This window comes from Myiozetetes cayanensis, unplaced genomic scaffold (assembly GCF_022539395.1).
Source record: "Myiozetetes cayanensis isolate MyiCay16 unplaced genomic scaffold, myiCay2020 scf3, whole genome shotgun sequence".
NCBI classification, from domain to species: domain Eukaryota; kingdom Metazoa; phylum Chordata; class Aves; order Passeriformes; family Tyrannidae; genus Myiozetetes; species Myiozetetes cayanensis.
In genome coordinates, this window is record NW_026087521.1 from 27,181,005 (window position 1) to 27,203,575 (window position 22,571).

At 33.4% G+C, this 22,571-nt stretch overlaps 2 protein-coding genes across 4 annotated transcripts in view; one reads left to right on the forward strand and one right to left on the reverse strand.

Moving 5' to 3' along the window:
• The window catches only part of IMMP2L (inner mitochondrial membrane peptidase subunit 2), a 410,416-nt gene that overhangs the window by 162,149 nt on the left and 225,696 nt on the right, over positions 1-22,571 (forward strand). Inside the window, exon 4 of one of the 3 annotated variants that reach the window (XM_050323974.1) lies at positions 7,764-7,869. The exons of the other annotated variants lie outside the window; for them this stretch is intronic. Within the exon in view, the coding sequence (XP_050179931.1) occupies positions 7,764-7,854 (91 nt within the window). The 3' untranslated portion in view covers positions 7,855-7,869. Of the gene's footprint in view, positions 1-7,763; positions 7,870-22,571 lie in introns of those variants that run through there. 3 annotated transcript variants of the gene reach the window in all.
• The window catches only part of LRRN3 (leucine rich repeat neuronal 3), a 36,925-nt gene continuing 14,655 nt past the window's right edge, over positions 302-22,571 (reverse strand). Inside the window, exon 2 of the mRNA XM_050323960.1 lies at positions 302-6,040. Within this exon, the coding sequence (XP_050179917.1) occupies positions 3,568-5,688 (2,121 nt within the window). The 5' untranslated portion in view covers positions 5,689-6,040 and the 3' untranslated portion in view covers positions 302-3,567. The remainder of the gene's footprint in view (positions 6,041-22,571) is intronic.

A 22,571-nucleotide genomic window follows, 5' to 3' on the forward strand; every position in this document is an offset into this window, starting at 1 on the left:
TCCTTTAAAGATGTTGTCCAATTGGCTTAACCTTCTATCTCTTTTTGATCACCCAGGCTATACAAATGAAACATTACTTAATGTAACCAGAAAAATAACATAACCATAGTCAGTCATGTACCATAGGGTGTGTTTTCATTATTCATTACTAATTCTACATTATGGGTGTGCTATTTACAAAGGATGCTTGTCTATTTTGTCTCAGAATACTGAAGTGCAGCTAATCATGGACAGAATCTACTCTGATACTTTATATTATTTTCACACTGCCCTATAATGCAAGCATTGGAGAAGACTCAACTCCTTTAGAATGTTTATTGAATGTAAAGTGAATAGTTCACATCTCAGTTCCAAAGCACAGTTCTCACTAGACAGGTTATGGTTATATATTTTAACATTCCAATCATGCAAATCTTGCCAAGTTTCAGTAATTAATTTATCCATGTAAATAATTGCAAATTTCTCGTTTAATATTGAAATTCTATAGTTGTCATATGTGGAAATGAAGTTTGTTTTTTTTTTCTTTTATCTTCACAAACTTTGTCATCTAGATTAATTTTTGTCCTCTGTGTACTGATTTTATGTTTACTGAATGTTTAGATAACCTCTCTTGTTTTTATAATCCTCCCTTTTTCTGTTGTAGCTTAGCATTTTCCCTGAGTATCTGTGTAGCCTTTTCCTGAGAAAATTGGTTTCAATTAATTCTAGTTGTATTAAGCTGAAAGCTGTTCAAGTGACACATTTGGTACATTATTAGGCTGACGTACCAAAAAAGTTGATTTGGAAGGTCAAACAATATTTGAGAAAGATGTGGGTTGTTTCTTTTCCTACCTAATGGTTTATTCCAACATGTTTTTACTGCTGCTCATGGAACTCAAAGATGCTCTTAAATGATCACATGTATCTATCATTTCCCCAACAATTTGATTCAAGATGTTTCTCTGTAAGCTATGTTGTGATGAAGTCTCATGATCTTCAGTAGCTAACACCAGTAATTTTTTTTTACTCTGGATATCTTTCTAGTCATCCTATTTCTTACTTCTAGAAAAACTGTGTGCAATTGTTAATCTGTTTGCAAGCGTTTTCTCATCTTTAGCATAAGGTGAATTTTCAGTCTCTGTTTTGCCTCTATGGTTTGTGTTCAGTGGCTATCTTCGCTGTCCCATTTAACTATGTCTTTCAAAATATCTTCTGAAGTTTTAATAATGAACTTTTCATACTTACTATACACTTTCTGCTATGTAAAATGTCTTATCTTGTCAGTGTCACACATCCACTCCATTCAGTTCAATAATATGAATGCTTTTCTTTCTTAAGTCTGACAGAGTGATGCTTTTCGGTTTTTTTCTCTCAGCTCTTCTAGGACTGCCTAGTGTCTGCACTTATTTTCTATACTATATGGGAACCCTTTTCAGAAATGTCTCTTCTATCTTCAGATAACAAATAATATCCTAACGATTACTGTTGATCATTGTGTCTTTTCTATTCCTGGCCAGCACGAGATTGTGGGAAGAACCTCCATTTCTCTTTTAAGTTATCTTGAGGTCACTGTTTCAGGTTACACAAGCAGAATGAGGTTTTTTAGTGAATTTTGGAAATGTAAATTTCCTTTTAGGATATAAATTAACATTTTTTTCACCAATCTTTTATTTAATCTTTTTAGGTAGTGTTTGGAGCTATGATTTCACAGCACTGTAACTAAACTAGCAACTGAAATGTACATATGCAAGTGAGCATTTGGCTGTGTTAGCTCATGAAATATTGGAATTTATTTTTGTAAATATTTTACCAAAAAGTAAATACTTAATCTTTTTATGAATAGAACAGTACCTTTCAGTCTAGTAGTTGACAGAAAAAAAGATAAACTAATTAAAATGTCTTTTCAGTATTGTATTTTGGGTATTTCCTAACCAGGTATATTTAAATATTTATGTTTGTCTTCTCTCATTAGTAGTACATTTCAGAATAAGGTTTGCTGTCAAATACCAAGGAAAAGTTAATCTTTTTCTGAGCTACTATTTTCTGATTTGAATAACCAGCAAGTATGGCTTTTAATGTATTGGATTCTTGAGAGACGTCTATTAAATAAATGGAAACACAGGTGTGTAACAATGCTTTTCTGTTTCTGAGAAAATTAAATATAGCTTGTTGTCAATTCCTACCTCCAATAAAGACAGTAAACATGCCAATTAATGAAATACATGAAAATTTTAGTCCTGTGCGTTATGTAGAAAAAAACACAACCTTCTGGTAAATGAAGAGATTATGAAGAAGTGTACTATACCACTACTAAGAAGTTATTTATACATTTTTTTAACCAGTTCTACTTTGCTGAAAAAATTTTTGTTAGATTTTTTTGGCATATGTTTGTGAAATAATGCAAGTTAAATATGTACTAAGCAATTACAGCTAGAAGATGGATTTATTACTTTCCAAGGACCTCAGGTTTATGTAGGATATCTGTAGAAGGAACAGCTATCCATTTTTATACACTGCTACCCAGGAATCTTACTGCTCCCTGTAGCTTCCTTTGGTATTTTGACATAGAGAATGTCTTTGGTCATGGGGAAATAATGAATCTTTTTAGACATTTGTTAGACTAATGTCATGGAGATGTTTCTTTGTAGATATTAAAGATGTTATGTAAGTGGTTTACAATACTGCTATGGAAAGCACTGCTATGTGTTCTACAAGAGACTACTTTTGTATAGGAATAAAATAATGTAATACAGATATAATTAAATGAAGATCTGCACACAGGCTCACATATTGCTAAGAAAACAGAATTATTTCACACAGACACATAAAAATGTATATAGGTGGCCTCATCTCCAATATCCATTTTGCCTTTAAAATGTTCTTAAAATAAAACTACCACTAAATTTACCTTTCTGTTTGAAACATGTCATACAGCCTAAAAGCAGTGAAAATATCCTATGTGCTCAGCTTAGCATTTAGCAGGAGAATATGTAAGGACATATTTTATCAGGCATTGGGATGACTGTTTATTGTCAGAGAAGAGCTCCCAGAATGGTGGGATTGTGGGGTTTTTTTTAAGAAACAAACAAGACAACAACTATTTTGATTTTAATCAAAAATGTATTTTCTCATTAAAAAAATTCACATACTCACTGTGTCTACTCTACAGAATTTGTCCATTTCATTACACCATATGTCAATCCTAGTATATCTGTTCACTGCAAAAACTCGTGGCTAGTGTGTGTAATACAGCACAGGAGGAGGTATTGCTCAGTTCCACTACTTTTATATAATAATTTAAAAAAAAAACCCAGAAAATGTTCTTGGCTACTTCCACTGTATTCCAGACTTAAAAGTCCCATGAAAGTTCTAGAATATGAAGATAATTGTATTTGGTTGGTAGAATACCCTTAGAAGCCAGTTAGTTAAAATTCTTCTCTTATAGTCAGTATATATTCCCAATTGTTGGCAGCAACAAAGTCCAGGCATCTAGTTCCTAAGAGAAATACTTTTTATTGTTGCCTTTTTGTTCAACAGAAATGCAGTCAGGGTTTTTTGTTTCAGAAATTGAGTGATATACTGACATATTTATGACATATTGTTTGGTACACCTATTACAGTTGCTTTTACTTCCATTGCTGTGCTTTTTTCTTTGCCCATATCCCAAAGAGTGATTAGAGGAGGATAAAGCTCATTGAGTTGAAAGGATTGTTTCTTCACATAATTCCTTAGATAGCTGTGTCCAATGCCATAGTTCATATCTTGTGAGATGCAGCTGTAGAGATATATCACAGAGATGATTCCCAAAAGGGCACCAAGGCAGGCAAGGAATCCTATTATGTTGTTCTTTTCATAGCCTTTCACTTCCAAGTCCAGTCCTTTTGTGGTTACGTTGACACATTGTTTCTTACTCTGTGAATAGATAGTGGGAATATCTATACAAATTTTGTATTCAGTTGAGGGGTTTAGATGTGTAAGATTATATACCTTCATATCAGATGGTATTCGAGCACTCTGTGCAGCCTGGGAGTCTTCAGCTTTCAGAAAGGCTGTCCATCTAACACTGGACTTCAGAATTTTAGAACTTGCTTTCCATGAAACCAAAACAGAATTAGATTTTATGTCTTTTATTTTAATATTTAATGATCCATTGCTGTCCTGAGGGAAAGAGCCGTCCACTTTAATCATGACGGACTTTAGGTCTGCCCCAACTAAATTTGTTGCTATACATGTGTATAAGCCACTTTCTCTTTGTGTTACATCACTTATTTCTAAAGTTCCTTCGGAATGAACATAGTATTTATCAGAAATAGTATTGGGCAAAAGTTTGTGTCCTGAGGGTGTTATCCAGTAGATTTCAGGTTCTGGTTCTGCTGTTGCTCTGCAGTGTAAGGAAATATGGCTGCCAGCTTTTAAATCCAGAGTAGAAGGAAAACTTTCAGGAGCTATCAGAGGGAGACAGATTTCCATCATTTCCCGGAAGTGTATCTGTCTCACATTCTGACCCTGGAATTCTGGAGGATCTACACAATACAGAGACTCTGGCTCCATGAAGCGAATGTTTGTTTTATTCATGTTAATCCAGCGGATGACACAGTCACATCTAATGGGATTGCTGTGTATGCTGACTTCTTTGAGGTTAGGCAAGGATTCTATTGTACTGCGGTACAGGGCACTCAGCGCATTGCTGTTGAGCATGAGCGATTCCAGCTTGGGAAGTCTGTAGAATGCATTGGGGTGAATGTATGATAATCTGGGGTTATTGGTAGCTTCTATTTTTCTTAAATCTGGCAAATTGTCAACAGCAAGGCTATCTATAGAAATCAGTTCAGGCATATTATTAATTCCTAACTCTTTTAGGTGTAGCATATTACTAAAATCTCCTCGTCGTATTCTGTTAATGGGATTCTTATTTAGATCCAGAAATTTAAGATTTGTAGCCTTTTGAAGAGCAATGTGGGGCACTCTAACAAATCTGTTGTCATAAAAGGAAATGCTTTCTAAGTTGTCAAGGCCAGCCAAAGCATTATCTGGTATTTCAGTGAGATTTATACCTGCTAAAACTAGGCTGCGCAGATTGCTAAGAGGTTTGAAATTCATGTCTTCAATTCTGATAATTGGGTTTTCTCCAATCATGAGAATTTCAAGATTAGGAGTAGCTTCAAACCACTTTCTGTTGATCACTTGCAGACCATTTGAATTGAGATGAAGTCTGAGAAGATTATTGAGGCCTATGAAAGCTCCGGGTGCAATCACAGAAAGCAGATTATGATTAATATAAAGCTCTTGTAAATTGCTGAGTCCAGAGAGACATTCTTCAGGGAGTTCAGTAAGTTTGTTTTCTTCAAGGTACACTGACAGTAACTGTGGTATCTTTCTAAGATTAATACTGGTCACTGAGGATAAATTGTTCTGAGATAAATCTAAACCAGTTAAATTCACTGGAAAGTCTACTGAATGTTCAATTTTTGCAATATTATTAGTTTGTAGAAGTAGAACTTGTGTGTCGGCAGGCAGTCTGGCTGGAAAATTAAAAAGGCCTAAATCATTACAGTCCACTGTTGGAGCCTCCATGTACACAGACCTGGGGGTGAACCATGGTCTGATCTCACATACACAGGACTCTGGGCAGTCTGCTTTTTTTCCTACAGTTTGTAGTAGTGCAGTGGTAACTAGACCAAGAAGTAAATTAATTTTGATGTCTTTCATCTTAGCTCAAATATTCAAGAAAAGTAACAGACCCTTCAGTATTCCACAGTTATGGTCTTGGAATTCACTATGACTTGGTCAATTAATAAAATACACACTTGCATTTATCAAATGATGATCGTGAAGGTCTTTCTTCCTGAGGTTAAGTGATAAATTTGTAACCAATTTGTCCAGTAGTAAGAGGCATTTTGTGGAAATGAAGGTCACTCTGTCCTTGATGACATAAAATTGATGAGCTTTGTGAAGATGAAGCATGTATAGGTGGTCATAGGAGATTAAGCAATTCATTTATTTAGTAGTATTAACTTCAAATCCCATGATTGATTAGTGTTTGCAGGAATGACAGGATGACCTAAAATACAAGAAGAGGAAATAATTAGTATAAGACACTATAAAGTTATAAATTAATTTAGCCATCTTTTGCTCTCTACTGTTAATTATTGCAAGTAAGAAAAGAAAATGACTGTGGTGCCTGGAGTATTATAGTGGTATCCAGATAGTATAAATTAAGTTAATATAGTAATATATCTTTAGACCTTTAGCTTCTCATACATGCAGTGGAGCATTGTTCTACAGAAAGATGAAGATCCACAGAGTATTAAGCAAAATATATCAGTGAGATTTTTATACATATTTTATCCTCTTTTAAAATACTTTCTTTTTTTTTTTTTAATCACTAGAAACAGACTGGTTTCTTTTGGCTTTGAAAATTTAAACACTGAGCAAATCCTACAGAGCATGAATATTTAACTTTTGAACATGAGGTTTATAAATATAAAGAACATAATTTATGTGTAATCAAAATAAAATGGAATAGTTGGATTAATACACATTCCTAATGATGGTATTCTTAGGCAATCCTGTGAGATATTTATACAGAAATATACAAAATTGATAATCTGCAGGCTTTATAATTTTTATTTCTTTTTGTAGCTGCAGTTTAGAAAGAAAAATTCTTTTCTTTTTTTTTTTTTTAAGTAATAATTAGAAAGAAATATGTACCTTATAATAAATAGCTTGTCATCTTGGCAAATTCAGACTAATCACTGCTGTCTTATTCTGGCTTCAATAACCTCAATTGCAAAGCATAATAACAGAAAAGTGTCTTAAGAGTGATAAGGGAAAAAAATCTACACGAACAATTGCTTCTTTGGTCTGTAGCTCTGCAAAAATGTGAAATTTGCAGATTGTGTTCATGGCCCACATTATAGTAAAGACTGAAACTGTAAGCATCCTGAGGCATCAAATGTGTGCTCCCCAGACTTTTTGTATGTACTTGCTTTTTGTGGAGTAAAATAAATCCAACTTTGAGTGTACATTTTGTTCCAACGCATGTAGTACCAAAGCTTCTGTGTTTTCATATATAAAGTAGTACACATTAAGTGCTTAATTTACTTCAGAATATAGACTTTACATATAACTTTATCCAGACTTTGTTTCTGAAGGCTGTTGTCCGATACATATTTATGTCCTTTCTCCCCTTGCCTCTAGTGTTAAAATTCACAGTGACATGGTTTACAAACTGTAAGATAAGATCAATGCTTCATTGACATTGATAAATAACTTTTGAGGTGTTGCTGGTATGGATGGACAGAATTGCAAAAGTTAATTGTCAAGCATTCAGATTTTAGGTTTCCTTTCCAGGCCCAGGAGGATTGGGTATATCTACCACCTATGCATTCTGTATCAGCTCAGAGGAAAGGTGTTGGACCATGTAAAGTAACAAGAATATTGGACCAATTTGAAATACATTTGGCAAGGTTTTGAGGCTGCTGTTTGTGCTATGTGCGTTTAAGGACATTTAGTGTTTTATTTTAATGGGTAAGTTTATTAATAGAGCGAACAGACAATGTGTGAGATAAACATACAGAAAACATTCTGCTGTTCTGAGGATCAATAACATGTTTTTATGCACATGACCGAGTTTATACTGAAATGCAAAGACATACTGACTGAAATACTGAAAGTATAATCTGTTCCTTTGTTCTGGGAAATGAAATGAACTTGAGGCTTCCAGAAAAATAAAGATTTGTGTTTAACAGTTAATACCTGTATTTTGCTTTTAATTTTGCCAGGAGGAGGCAAGGTGATACCCCTGTGTGGAGTACTGTCATATTTACTAAAGATCTCAGGAGAAATCATTCTATGCCAAATGCATGGATGTAATTTGCTATGTTGAGAGAAAAGAGGATGGCCATGGGTGGAGAATTTTTTAAGTCACATTCTTAATGCACTCTCTAAAGCATATTTCCTCTTGACTTTCATATTTTTATTTGGATTGTACATTAAAAACTTTCCTGTAAGCATGACAAATACAAATATAAGTTTCAATTGATTGAAAGGTCATTGGAAATATTACCTGAATTGTCAATTAGTTGAAATTCAACGGACTGCTACTGCAGATGTCTCAGCCTTTTGATCCCACTATGACGCTCAGGGACTTCTGCTAGCTAACTATGTAGCTGACCGTGTTTTCTGTTCCTCCCTGGAAATTTTCTGTTGGTTACTGTGAAACATAGAGTGTGGACCAAGATGGACTTTTCATGTGTGTCCCAGGCACCTGAGAGGCTGTACCATTTAAAGCACATAAACTACATTTTTGCATACATATGAGCCAACATACTCCTGGATTTGTGTTTATACTCCTTATTTTATATTTCATTTTCTATAGGATTCTCAAGCCAAAAGTAAGGGCACTGGTGGATATTTCCATGTCATATATATTAGATAGTCTTTCTGCAAAAGGCAGCAAAAAAGAAGAGCTGAGAGATCCAGGTTGAAATTCTGCTTCGTTATGATTTAATCTGATGTCTTTCCTCTTTCTGGTGAATGCTTTAGCTAATAAGTCACCAGCTCAAGCTCATATGTTGTTCTAGCATAAATCTTTCTTATTTCTTCAGTTAAAGTGCTTCTGACTTGCGTAAAATATTCACTGGGGTTGAGTGGCTTGAATAACAGATTGTAGAATAATTTTGATACTCTCTTCCAGCCCGCGGCCATCATTCCAAAATATATTGTTTCACTTCAGAAAGATTTTTTATTTAAATAGTGGCATATCTGTGTTTTGTTTTACATGAGAATTATTTGGTGTTAACTGTCATTCAGGATGTGGAATAAAAGAATGATTCTGGAGTAGAATGGACATCCATGGTGGCTTATAAGTCATAGAATCATAGAAAAGAATATTTCATGTTAGAAGGGACCCATAAAAATCATTGAGTCCAACTCCCTGCTCCTGGCAGGACAACCTAAACCTAAATCATATGACTGTAGTACACTTAGTATGAACCAGTACCCAAAAAAGGAAGTAGTGAAATGAACAGCAGAAATTGTATATAGTACTTTGAGTGGCAAAACATTTTTGTTCGCCCTTTTGTTTAGAATAGTATTATAGTTTGACTCCAATATACAATTTTGACTAAGAATGTAAGAAAACATTGATTGCTGATATAAGTTTTCTAGTCCCACTTGAAGCAATCCAAGCCAAGAATCAAATTAAGCAGTATGACTGCTTTACTGGTTGTATTGATTATGTGAGTGTATCTGACTGTATGCAACTAATTTCCAACACTGAGATGTGTTCAAATCATTTTAAAAGGAAAAGTGAGCTGTCATTCACTGTAACAAAATAAACCTCAAGTAAATTGTGGTCAACATCATAAACGGTATCCTCAGTTCAGTTTTCTTGAAGAATGTAGTGTCACAGAGATAAATGTTTGCACTGAAAAAATAAGCATTTAACTTTGTGTTGCTTGGAGCTTTTGGAATGCATTGATTCTTCTTCTGCATTTATTTACTCATAATAGTAAATATGTACTGATAATGCTCTAATTAGCACTAAGTGTCAGAATTTTCACTAATGGCTTCTGGTGCTTTAAAGTTGAGTGCTTTGTACCATCTAGAGTTATATGTGAAAGTTTTGTATTTTGAATGGCCAGTTTTAAAGGTACTAATAAGGACATAGAGGACCTGAATGTTATTTATCCTGCTCCTTTGAGTAGTATTTAAAGGAACAGAGCTTTATATACATGAAGGTTACTGTGCAAAGGTAGATATTTCCTTTTGAAAGCAAAAAAATTCTTTCAAATAATGCAATTATGTCAACATTAACTCTTAGTAGTGGATTTTGCTGACCTCTTGAGATTTTTGATGTAATGAAAGTGATTCTTAGAATTTGTACCTATGATTCTAAGAAAAGCCAGCAGAGATAAGGCTCAACCGCAGATGATCATCAGTAAGCTGAAATGTGGGATAAATGTTTCCACACAAGCAGCAACAAGAGCTGTGCATCATAGTTTTGGAGTCTGATGTAATTCTTTACCCAACTGCATTTGTAAATCTTTATGTGCATTCGGATTGTACAGGTATTTCCTCATCCAGATGAAATGGTATGGTTTGCTTCCTATTGTCTGCAATTAAAAAGGTTAAATAGATCTATACCTAGTACATTAGTATTGCTTATTAGTACTTATATTAAGTATTTTTATTATTGCTTTAATGTACTTCTGTAGAACTTCTGTACTGAAACTGTTTAAATCATTGTAGACAGATTATTTATTTTTCTCTGGAAGTCCATTCCTGTTGCCATCTATACTTACTGTCTTACTAAACATGGTGTGTCTCTTACTTTTAAGTTATTATCTTTTTCTTTTAGAAAAATGCACCCTTATATGTGTGACTTCTTGCAGCCTAATTATCTCTTGTGTAAACAATGATTGGTATGCCTTAATTAGGTTTCTTTCATTTACTGTTATTGACAGCTGGAGCCTTGGTTTACAAGAGGGTATCACCGTTATTTGAGCTGGAAAAGACATTCAGTGAATGAATAAACTGAGCAACGTTTCTCATCACTGGAGCAACAGACAGCTAAGAACCAAGTCAGAGTGGGCAGAAAGGAAAAGAAACACGTCAGGTTTTGGCAATCATTCTTTTCCACTTCAGCAGTTAGAGAGACAGTGATAAAACCTAAAAATGCAGCAGCTACAGCGCAATGTGCCCTGCTGGCAATAAGGCAAACAGTTCACTTCACAAGGACCAATTTAGAGGTGGCAAGCATTTTGAAAACACAGCTGTTCATACAAAGCTACCTTTCAAAAACATCAACTGAAAGAGCACTTCTCAATTCATGTCATTATAACCACTTTGAGCAGTTCTATGGACAGAAATCTAGAAGTGTCACTGACCAAAAATTGGGTATGGGACACTTCATACCTCACTTGATTTTAGTTACAGCACTTAGGGTTTTTTGGGGTTTTCTAAGTATTGCTTATGGAAATACACAGACTTAGGTTTTAACATTTACTGTTTTTCTGATAATTTTACAAGTAATGATTTCTTTATTTTTTCTATGGTCAAAAAAAAAAATTCCTTGGGGAAATTTTTATTACAGTGGAATTAATAAGAAGAGGCACTATCATATATTTGACATATTTTACAAATTGACACAAAAATCTGGGTTGTTTTCTTTTTTCCTTTAGAAAATGTAAGTGGGATATTTTTGCCAAAATACGTACAGAAAGTTTGTGACCGAGGTAGCACAAAAAGGTTATAGGTTTTCATAACAGAATTGGTCTTGACGTAAAATATTTCTAGAAGTAAGCTCTACTAGCAGCTCTGATACAGTTACTGAAAATTATATGGGTTCTGTAAAGTGGAAAGCATTCTGCTAACATATGTAGTCTTGCTTTCATTTCACTCTCTGGAGCAAAGGTGTTCATTCTGTTTCTCTTTACAAATACAAATTAACAGTTCACTGTAATATGCTCTTAATGTTTTATATTCTTACATATAACTAAGATACAGTCTCACACTGAAAGATAAATGAGGAATTTTGGAAATTAGTGTACTTCTGAAATGTTCAGCTTGGGCAACTGACAATATCAGATGACAGCTGTAATTTTAGTCCTAGGTTGAAAATCTCAGAAGTGAGATTTGGACATAAATTTTGAAATATTTGGACATAAAAATTTGACGAGGCCTATCTGTTGGGACTTTGACTAATTCTGGAAATCTACTTTACTGTTTCTCTAGTGATTGATTTTTAGGTCTTCAGGCTCGCCCTGAATAGCATTACATGGAAGATGTAAAGGAAATGGGAAAGCTACTGGTATTTAACCCTAGAAGCAATTGGAATGATCTGAATAATTATTTCAGTATATGTGTTTATATTTATTTTGTGAACTTATTATACCTCCTTTTCATTTTTCTCCTTATTTGGGGTAAATTTGCCTGAGGGAAAGCTACAAGCTTAAAATGTTTAATATGACTAAAACAGTTCTCGTACCTTAGACCATTACAAGAATGAAAAGATCTTATACATCATGAAAAGTTCTTTGGATCCATGGACATTGTGTGCTTTGAGATTACTTTAATGTACACACAGATTCAGAAAAACATTATGATCAGCTAGATTTACATGAGATTTACCCTTTCTCACTGAGTCTATTTATTCTATTTTAGAGTAACTTTTCAATGGACTTAAATGAACATTTGGTAAAACTCTCTTTTAAAAATGGGAGGATGGAAAAGATATAGCACTTGTTTCCTAACCTATTTTAAACTGGATTGCCATGACTGACCATGGGATGGCAGACAACTAAGAGACTGGACTACCTGTATGTGAATAAGGTGTTTGTCTATGAAAATCAAAAAGCTTAATAAATGTAATATTTTTATTACTGTTATTATTATGGTATCATCATCATCATTGTGCATTGGAGCTATAGTGGGGGATCAGGACCACATTAACTTGTGTGCTCAATTGCTGCTAAACAAAACTCCACAGAGCTTAAAATTTAAACACAAGAAAAGGGAGAACTGATGACTCAGACAGGGACAGAAAAAAAAGTCACTATGGCAATTTCTGAATATCCTTGAGTTTATTCTTTTCTTTTAACCGTAGTCTAGTAGTTTACTATCATGATCCTGAATTATTTTCTAAGCTTTGATTTTAGGTTTTCCTTCTGTTATTCTGTCTCTCATGTGCTTTTAACTTTTAATTGTACACTCTTTAGCCATTGAATACATCTGCCCTCTTCACAAATGTGGAGAGAAGACAAAAAATTACTTTGATCACACAAAGGAATTAATAATTTCAGTAATTACAGTTACTGCATTTTTTTTTACTTCTCCTAATACAAAGTGCACAAAATAATTTTTAGGTTTTTCAATGGAATCTGCACATTTCTTTACCATTTGTGTTCTAAGCTATCATTTATGTTGTAATTTCTAATATGGCATTCCAAATCCTATTGCAATATATTTAATGTGTGTCCATTTAACTACATAAAACAATTTTATATATTTGGATTAAGAAAATCTTTGGAAAGTGTCTGAACTGATTTTTATTTTATTTCTTCTTTTTAAATCAGATATTAAATGTATAATTCTGTTATTTTTATCTAAAGATGCAACATGTTGCTAGTAGTACGTATATATTTTCTAGCTGTCAGAGAAAACAGCAAGAATAAAATGTTACAAATAACTCCTCCAAGTACTTAGATCTTTGGTATCCTTATTATAGTTCTTAGCCTTAGAAAGGTTTCACCGTGCAACTTATTTATCATTGCCATTATCGAGCAATTATGTCAAAAAAACAATGGCTGTTACTTGGGAGAGTAATGTGTTAGTTTAATTTAGATTTATTCGTACATGTTCAGCTTCTTTTTGACAGTTGTCATGTTAGCAGTGGAGAGGCACATATTGGCAGTTACCTAGGCACATAGTTGGCAAGAGAGCAGTCACGTTCTGGATGTGGGTGCATGTACCCAGTTACCAGATGCTTCTAGCAGATGGCCAGAACTAAAGATATGAGACCAGTTTTGGCTTGATTTTCTAGAAAGCTACCATACTGATTCTGGGAGTCTGCAGTACACTTGACTAGTAAAAAAGCCTAGCCACAATCCAGCAAAGCTATTGGCAAATTCAGCATTTTTTTTCTCTGTGGCTCTCAAAACCATATTAAATATACCTAAAGCATAGAAATAGGTGTATTTGTAATAAAGACAGAAAAAAGTAGTGGCTGTACCTACCACATACTATTTCTCTTGGTAATTAATTTATCTTGGTTTTTTTTTAGTTTTTTTATTTATTTATTTATCATGGGAAAAAGGTCACTTTAATAAAACTAGTGTAATAATAAACATGATAACTTTAGCAGTTAGAATTTCTATTCTATATTATTTCAGTAACAAAAATTTAGGCTTGGAAGACCTAAATTACTTTAAATTTTTAGTCTTTAATGGCAGAGTCTTAATTTTTAGTGAATTCACCTTTTAGTTAATTGGTATATTTATGATTTGTTTTGGGACACGGTCATATCAAGGGAAATACCCTTACAATAATTTAAAATAATTTATGATTTCCAGTGTGCACTGTATTGAATATCAACTATAATAGTCCTAAGATATAAATGGGCTTAATGAATGCAGTTATATTAGGAGCATTCTACTATCTGAGCCAGTAATTGATGTATACTTAGAACACATTATGTGAATCTTGTTTTGAGATCCATAAAGTGAAAACATTTTTTGCTTGTCATTATAGTTAGCAGAAACCAAGCCCCAAAAATAGTTTATTTTTAAGATGCCAGTAGTGGATGAGATATTTACTATGTCATGAATATTCCTGCCATATTAGGCTGAATTGCTTCAGCGTTATAATTTTGAATATATTTGGTAATTACTTTCATTCTGAGCCACCTGGGGAACCAGGTTCACAATGTATTGTTCAAAAAAAAAGATAATTTTTTTTTTTGTAATCTTGTTTGAGGCAGTGTAGAGAAATGGATTGATAAAAAATAATACTTCAGGGTACAGAAACTCACAATACATGAACCAGAATATTATTGTAAAGATTAGGAAATAAAAGTTCTATTTTCTGCTGTGTTTTATAACAGTTTGGAGTGATATATGGATACTCATAAATTACAAACTCATAGAGATACTGTAATTTCTGATTACAGAAAGCATTTCGGTTGTATTTAGTTTTAATTACAGCTTTCCCTCAACTGAGCATATCATTAATAATGTTACATTTTAAGGGGTTTTTTTCATGTGATTTGCAAAAGTAACGTTGTGTTTAGACCTGAAATTATGTTTTTTGTGCTTTTATGACCCATTTGTCAGATCTAATCCACACTATATGATTATCGTGGTTCACTTCTTATTTTCCCAGAAGTGAATATATTAAAATGCTGATCTAATTTTCTCTTAAGGATTTAATTGTTTAAAATAAGTTCAAAAGACAATAAATACAAGATAAATAATCAGCAATACTTACAGTTAAATAACATATTTCTTCTGTAGTGTGTGGCACTACAGCAAAATAATCATATAGTTTCTGGAATAGTAACCGAATACTCTTTCAAGTGTTTTTCAAGTCCTTTCAAAATTGAAGACTTATTTAAACCTTTGTACCCACCTTCCCCACTCCATTATTTCCTAATGTAAAACTCTTCTAGTGTTTTCTGTTATTTTAAAAGATTCTTTTGAGTTTTGTCTAACGTGAAATTTGACTCAATCCTGTAGTGTTAGATAATTTGGCTCATTAGCCTGTCACTGAACAGAATTATTTCAATTATGAAACTACACAATATAGCCACATCTTGATTTTGTATTTCTTTCTTAGCTTTCCAGAATCTATCATCCTTATACATCACCTTTCTGCATTTTGGATGCCAAATCTGACAGCAGTGCTAAAACTGATGTTCTGATCTTCCAGAGATTTTTGACCAGTATTTACTGTTCAGTTATTCATGTCAATCAACCCGTTTGCAATCGCTGTAATCAAAAGTTTGCACTGGATTTTCCTTGACAAGCATAATTTCTCTTGCATTTTGTTGTGATTCCTACCTATGATTCAAAGACTATGGATAGACATATCTGCTGTAGGTGCTTATATAGAGACATGTAGGAACACATCTTCACATACTATGATCAGAATGATCGACACGCACAGATGTATTTGTGCAATGAAATGACTCTTGCTGTGGGAAAATGGCTCTTTAGACTGAACAAAACATAGGTTTGAATTAAGATACTGAAAAGATCCTCTTAGTGGTGATTATGGTATGAACAGCTTTATTCATCACACGTGTTAAGTGGGATAGATGAACCATTTCAAATTGTCCTTCCAGTTTGTCCTTCTATAGATGGATTAGGAATAATTTTGTAATAACGTTATGTCAAAGCAACCTGCTCTTTTATTGTAAGACATTTAATTTTAAGTCTGACTTCAACCTTTCTGCTTTCAGACAATGGCATGGTCCTCTTTTTCAGCAATAAAACAACTTTAATAAGTAAAGGAAGATAGATTTTACAATAGTTTGACATTTCGACAATGTGAAATCAAAAATAAAGCTTTCAGGGCCTAGTAGTAATTTCTGATCCAAAACTAGAAGACATCAGAAGTAAGGAGAAAGGCATGGTATGCTTGCTAAATCATAGGAGGACCACAGAAGTGAAACGGCAATTATAAACCCAGCATATGTGTGTTTAGCTTATCAGTTACAGGTGAGACCATTATGAAATGCTGTATATGGTGCTGTTCATTCAGGTTCAGCAAAATAAGTTGGAATTAGGGCAGAATCAGTTTATATGAGGAAAAGGATAATAAATTTTCTGAAAATAAACTGTAGTTTTAGATTTGTTGACAACAGAGGAGAAATGGTTGTTAGTTATTTGTACAAATATTAAGTACAAATATTAAGTGATATATCATTTACAGGTAGATGAGGACTTGTTATATATATTGAGTAAACCTGGAGTTGTTTCTCTTCATGTATGTGCATCATAATTCTAGAAAAATACATCAGCTAGGAAGAGCCATATGAAGATCAGTTGCTGGTGCTCTTCATTGAATTAATAAACGTTTCTCCCAAGTTAACTAGGAGTATGTATAGAAACTAACTGGAACTAATTGCAAATGTATACTTTCAAGGATGGAAAATAAGTAGGAGTAAGTACAGAAAAAATATAGCAGGCAAACATGATGGAAGAATGCTTTGTGTCCTATGTAAATACTTTCAAAGCATTTGAAGAAAATAAGATCTCTGAATACATACTGAAGTTGATGAGTTTGGTTTTTCTTACATCATCCATTCAATTTGCAGTATTTAAGGCTATATATATTTCTACAGTTCAGAGAAGAAAAGCATGCATAGACCATTGAAAAGTTTAAAGCAGAGGACACTCTCTGGTATTTGGATAAGGCTGATTTACTTAACTGGTCCTTCCTCAGCTAGTATTTTAAAACCAGGCAGACAGAGCCCCGATAACATTTGACTGACCACCTCAAAAAAGAGATTGAGGTGACAAGGTGTTTGTCTAAAAATGTAAATAGGTCTCCCTTCTTGCAGTAGTGCATAATAGGTAGTGCAGATACTTTTGGAGGCAATTCTCTTGATGGAGTTAGCAGATACAGTACACAAACCAATACCAACAAAAGTGAATTGAGAGTTAATTTGGTTAACCATAATTTAAACAGGCAAATGAGGATAATTTAGCTTTGGTGCATGGCTTTGTTTTGCCAGTTCTTATATATGTGAAGTGAATACACAGTTTTAAGTTCTCTTATAGGATAATTATCCTTCCTTCAGGCAATAGTTGTCACCTTGTTCAATATTATAATGATGGAAGTTATAAACCACCTGTCTGTCTCCTTGCAAATGACTGTGTCCTCTGTTAATGAGCATGAAATGTCACCTTAAGTTGCTTTAACATTCCTAATACAAAGAAAACAAATCATGGAAAGCATTTGAAGTTCAAAATCCATACCAGTTTCTAAGTTTGTGTAAGTATGCTTTGAACTGTCCTTATTATGGTATCCTGTCGTATGTGGGAAATGCAAATTTTGAAAGTAAATCCAGATTTGGAAAACGGAGTACAGAACACTGTGATTGTTATAAGTCCTGTATTTTCAAACCCTGACTGATCAGGTTCAGTGTAAAGAATGATCATGATGTATTTCTGAAATTCTTAATCTTCCGTACCATCCAGTAATTTTAGATTGGTTAAAGGTTAAGATTATTCTAGGATTAAATGAATAAGCAAAGTATCACATGTGAAGGCTGAGAGCTTTAAAAGTCCTGAAAACATTTCCTTGAAGGTGATAGAATGCTCCTTTCTCTTGATATTCATGAGAGATAATGTGAGCCACATCCAAGGAATATGAAGCAGCATTTGAAAGTTATAGAAGTAATGAGTAGAAACTTGAGCAGTTATGAGGTGAAATAGCTTTGTTTGGCAGTCCTTCAGGAGCAGGCTTTTAAGACTTGCATTTCAAGCAGAAAGGAAAATACCCTAAAGGCCATAAAAATGTTTGACTTGAAAATTGGGTTTTAGTTTCATTATAATTCCCATTTTGCTCTTAAAAATTAGAATTGAATGTTAATTGATAAGTTACAAATAAATTTTCCATGTAGTGACCTTTTTTTATATAAATAATTCTTCTTCAAGGGTCCATTTTAAAAACATTTTAAACATTTTTATTTTGTTAAAAGAAGCCCCTTTTGGAACAAAATACTGAAGATTTATTGAGATGAGTTCTCTCTATGGTCAGGATGTCTTGATCTCTTTGGACACAGAAAACCAATATTTACTAGCTTGATGTTTTAATGAAAGATGGAATTTCTACTGCAGGTAGAGACATTTTACAAAACCTATCATTGCCTTCAAAGAAATAAAAATGGAAGACTGCAGTTAGGTATTGACAATGATAAAGCAGTGCTTGGCATTCCTTTGAAAATTGTCGTGTGGTGATCTGCACTGGTTTGTAAAGGTTTCACAGCTTGAGCAGGTTGTGTTATTAGTTGCATGGTCTATTAGCAAACCCTTTCTTTTGTCAAGAGAAGTCCTGCTTTGAAATGGATTATTGTTTTGTTGAGTTATCAAGACATTTGAAGAAGAATTATGTATTCTTTTCCTTATCATGATGGAATAATAATCAAATAAATAAGATGATGGTCTAATAAATAAGATGGTACCAAGGCTTTTGGGTATAGGTAATGCTCAATGTTTGTGAATCAGAAGGGTAAATATTAACTAAGCTTAGTTGATAAGTGTTCAATTGTTTTTTCTTAGGCTGAATAATCTTGTTTTAATACTATGTACCTACCAAACCAATAACCTAGGAAATGTTAAAGTGATAGAAGTCTTGATAAGTTTCATTTTTCCACTTTCTGGTCTTCCAAGCTATGTTCAGGGTTTTGAATCTTCCGAGAATTGCTATTGTTCCCATATGTGTCAAAGAAGTTAGAGTTCCATTCCCTTAAAGCAAAAATGCTCCTATTATTGCCCCCAAATACTTCTTCCCTATATATGGACTCAATTTCTAGAACTGTTAAGAAGAAAGAGACAACATTTCTCTCCTCTGAGCTTGTAATAGAACATAAAAGGAACTTACAACCCACTATTTTTGGTGAATAGGAAGGTTTGTTTTGATTTATTTCACTTTACTGTATAAATAAAATAGTATATTGTAAACAAATGTGATCCTTGAAATTCAATGGAAAGATAAATCAGCACATTCTAGTGAAAGAAAAAATCTTTCTGGTTCATTTGCTTAATTGCAAAATAGCATATTTTTCAAGCTGTTATTAAGGTTTGAAATGATTAGCCTTGATTAGTTTGGTAATTAGTTTAGGCAGATTGTTTTGGAACAGCCTCATTCCTATCTTACTGCTATTGAATCTTGTTACAAAAGTTGGTCTCAATGAATTTTTCACCATAGTTTTAATCGCTCTCTCTTTTAAAAATAACAATAGCTAAGCAGCATGAAACAGAATTTCTTTCACTGGGAAAAAAACCCTTAATTCCAGAGGCTACACATTCTAGTTTGATATTTTAATATTTAGATGTGTTAGGTTTCTGTTCTGCATGTTATGGAAAGGATTTTGCAGGGTTACAAATGCAGGCAGTTATCTGGGTCGGTCAGGCAACATACTTCTAAGCAACAGTTGTTGTAACAGTGTTTATTATGTATCCTTTTTTTTAATGTTCAAAATGATTAGCATCAGATGTCAGTGACTTCTGCCTGATGTGACAATATTCATGGGGCACTTACACTTGCTGCAATACCACATCTTCATAAAGCAGACATTTTCAGTAGAGTTAAAATTGCAGACTGGCAACAGAAAAGGAGGATACAGATAGACTGTTCTGTTGTATGGACGTGTTAGAATCCAGCTGAGGTTAATTATGGTCTCATTTAATTTTGTGACTGGAAAATGTTCAGAATGCTTATTGACTGGACATCAACCTAAGGCAGCTCCATGTGTATCTCCCAGCCTTGCACATCCTGATTTTGGGGGATGCTGCTATGTAGCATTCATAGTCTTCCTGCCAGCCAGCTTCAGTTTAAAATAAATATATTTGGTAAGAAAGGTGGTCAAACTCTGCATCATAACTATGATTTTCTTTAGTGTTTTTATTTTTTTTTAATTTGGTCATCTCAGTTGCACCTTACCTTTATAAAACAGCTGTAGAATTATGAGGAATTTAACTACCTCCTTCATGTGGCTAGTATTCTGAGCACAATTTAAGATGATAACATAATAAATGTTGATTTGTTCTGAAGGGAATAGGTACAAACATTTTTCTTCTGCTAGAGGCAGATGGAAAAGAGTAAGACGAAGGCAAAGAGAATGGTTGGGGTTTTTTTCTTATTTTGCCATTCTCTTGGTCACCATCTTTGGAGGTTAACTGAGTTGGAATTAAAACTGAATTGATGTTAACTTAGTTCTACTTCTCCTCTACTCAGTGAATTCCAGCACTGCTCAAAAAAAAAAAAAAATTAAAAAAAAAATTGTTCATTGCTTTGTCCTTTGAGGGCTTTTTTTTCTGCTTAGACTAAGGCTATCTGTCTAATGGCTGTTTGGGGATCCGTGTGGTGAGAATTAGACTTCTCAATCCTTTAGGCCTAAGAGACAAATGAAACCATCAATTACCATGTCATCAACCTGCGCAAGAGCTCAGCTTTTATCCCACATAACCTGAAAGATCTCAAATTCTACGCTAAGATCCATGTCTCTTTGAGTTATCAATGTTTCCTGCTTTCTCCAGTGGGCTATCACATGTATTAGAGTTCATTTATCACATCTGCATTACAGTAGTTAACTGCATGTTCTTTTTAACACTTTTTCATTTAACCAATTTGAAAGAACACAATAATTCATATTTGTTGTTTTATATTCCAAGTTTATTGTTTACTTTGTGTAATACTTCCTGTTGGATCTACTTTCAAAATAAATGACTCACTTTTCATAACGTTGCTTAGACATTTTGTTGAATCCAAGTCATAATTTGCTTTACAGATGAAAAATTTCAAGTAATACACTGAGAATTCATTTTGTACAACTTTTTGTGTGAATACAGATTTATCACTACAAAAAAAATTTGAAAAGAAAAAAATGCAAATATGATTCAGAATGTCTGGATTCTGACTGCAATATAACTTTTGCAAAAAGTTTTTGTAATTTTTTTCCATTTTTATATTCCTATGTTATAGATAGAGGTTCTGAATATACCAGAAATACTTACAGAAATACTTGTAAGCTATTTATTGAATTCTTTCTTATATGCAAGGAATTTGAACAGAGTGATCGAGTGCACAGTGGGTTTTTTCTGCTGAGAGATGCTTTTTATGTCACTTAGTAAAGTCCATTAATTCCTGAGGGCTCAGTTGTGTCTGGTTAGGCATAGATTATAGAGTTGTGTAGTGATGAGCTTTATTTTCTCAGATAACCACATGGACATAGACTGCCTTTGGAGCTTAAACTTGTACAGTCACAAAAACCTTATCTTTCTAAGATAACCACATTGACCTACAATGCCTCCAGCTGTGGAAATGATGGATTTGAGGACAGGAACTTCAATATGGTGGTCTCAAACTTCGTTAATGGTATGAAAAGCAAAAATCATCACAAGCCTCTCTTTTCCATTTATGCAATAAGATTTCTGACTGCTCCTTCTCTGCCTTCTGCCAGAGATTTAGTCAACAATCAGGTCAAATTTGCATCAGTTTGTTTCTATTTTTAAAAATAAAAATGAATTTTTATTAAATCAAAGCTTATCATAATAAAGAACCTACAGTTTAAGGGACCAGAATGTAAAGTTTCATTGATAAGAATAGAAAAGTGTTGCACAGACAAATCATCTGGAGGGTTCATTATACACACCAAATTGCTGTTCTTTGATTTTGAAACAACAAGTCTATGGCCGTGACATTTAATCAGAGCAAGAATGGCATTTATTGAATCTCATATTCAGTAAGTCACCAATTAAGGTGACAATTATTAAGGCCAGTAAACTGCAAAATACTTGTTATTTTTAAACATATTTTTCTTTTATTACTTTATGTGCTTGTACTTTTCCTTGAAGACATGTTTGGGGACTTTAACCACAGAGTGGCCTTTTAAAAAATTTCTCTCCCTTTATCATATATAGTTCATAAATTTATTTTATCTGTTTCTCTATCTAGACCCATACAAGACAAACCACATGCAAGATTTTGTCTACAAATAAAGAGAATGATTTTTAGACTTATATATTTATACAATTAATAGCCAGTATTTGGTTTCTATTGAAAATGTACTTATAACAAGTATTATTTATATAAGAACTAAAGTAACATATGGAGAGCTAGTACTGACTGGAATGGTTACATACAGGTAGATTGTACAATATGCAACCTGTGTGCTGTGGACTGACTTTGTGTATTTGTACCAAGTGTGTCTAAATGTAATAAAATTGTTATAAATTCTCATGAGTTGATGGAAAACTGGATGCGCTAAACTAATCTGAATATTTCTTGGTAGAAATTAAATTTTATCTTATATTTTGATACTACTTTTTTCTTGTCATAGAAGTGTAGATTACAGTTTTACA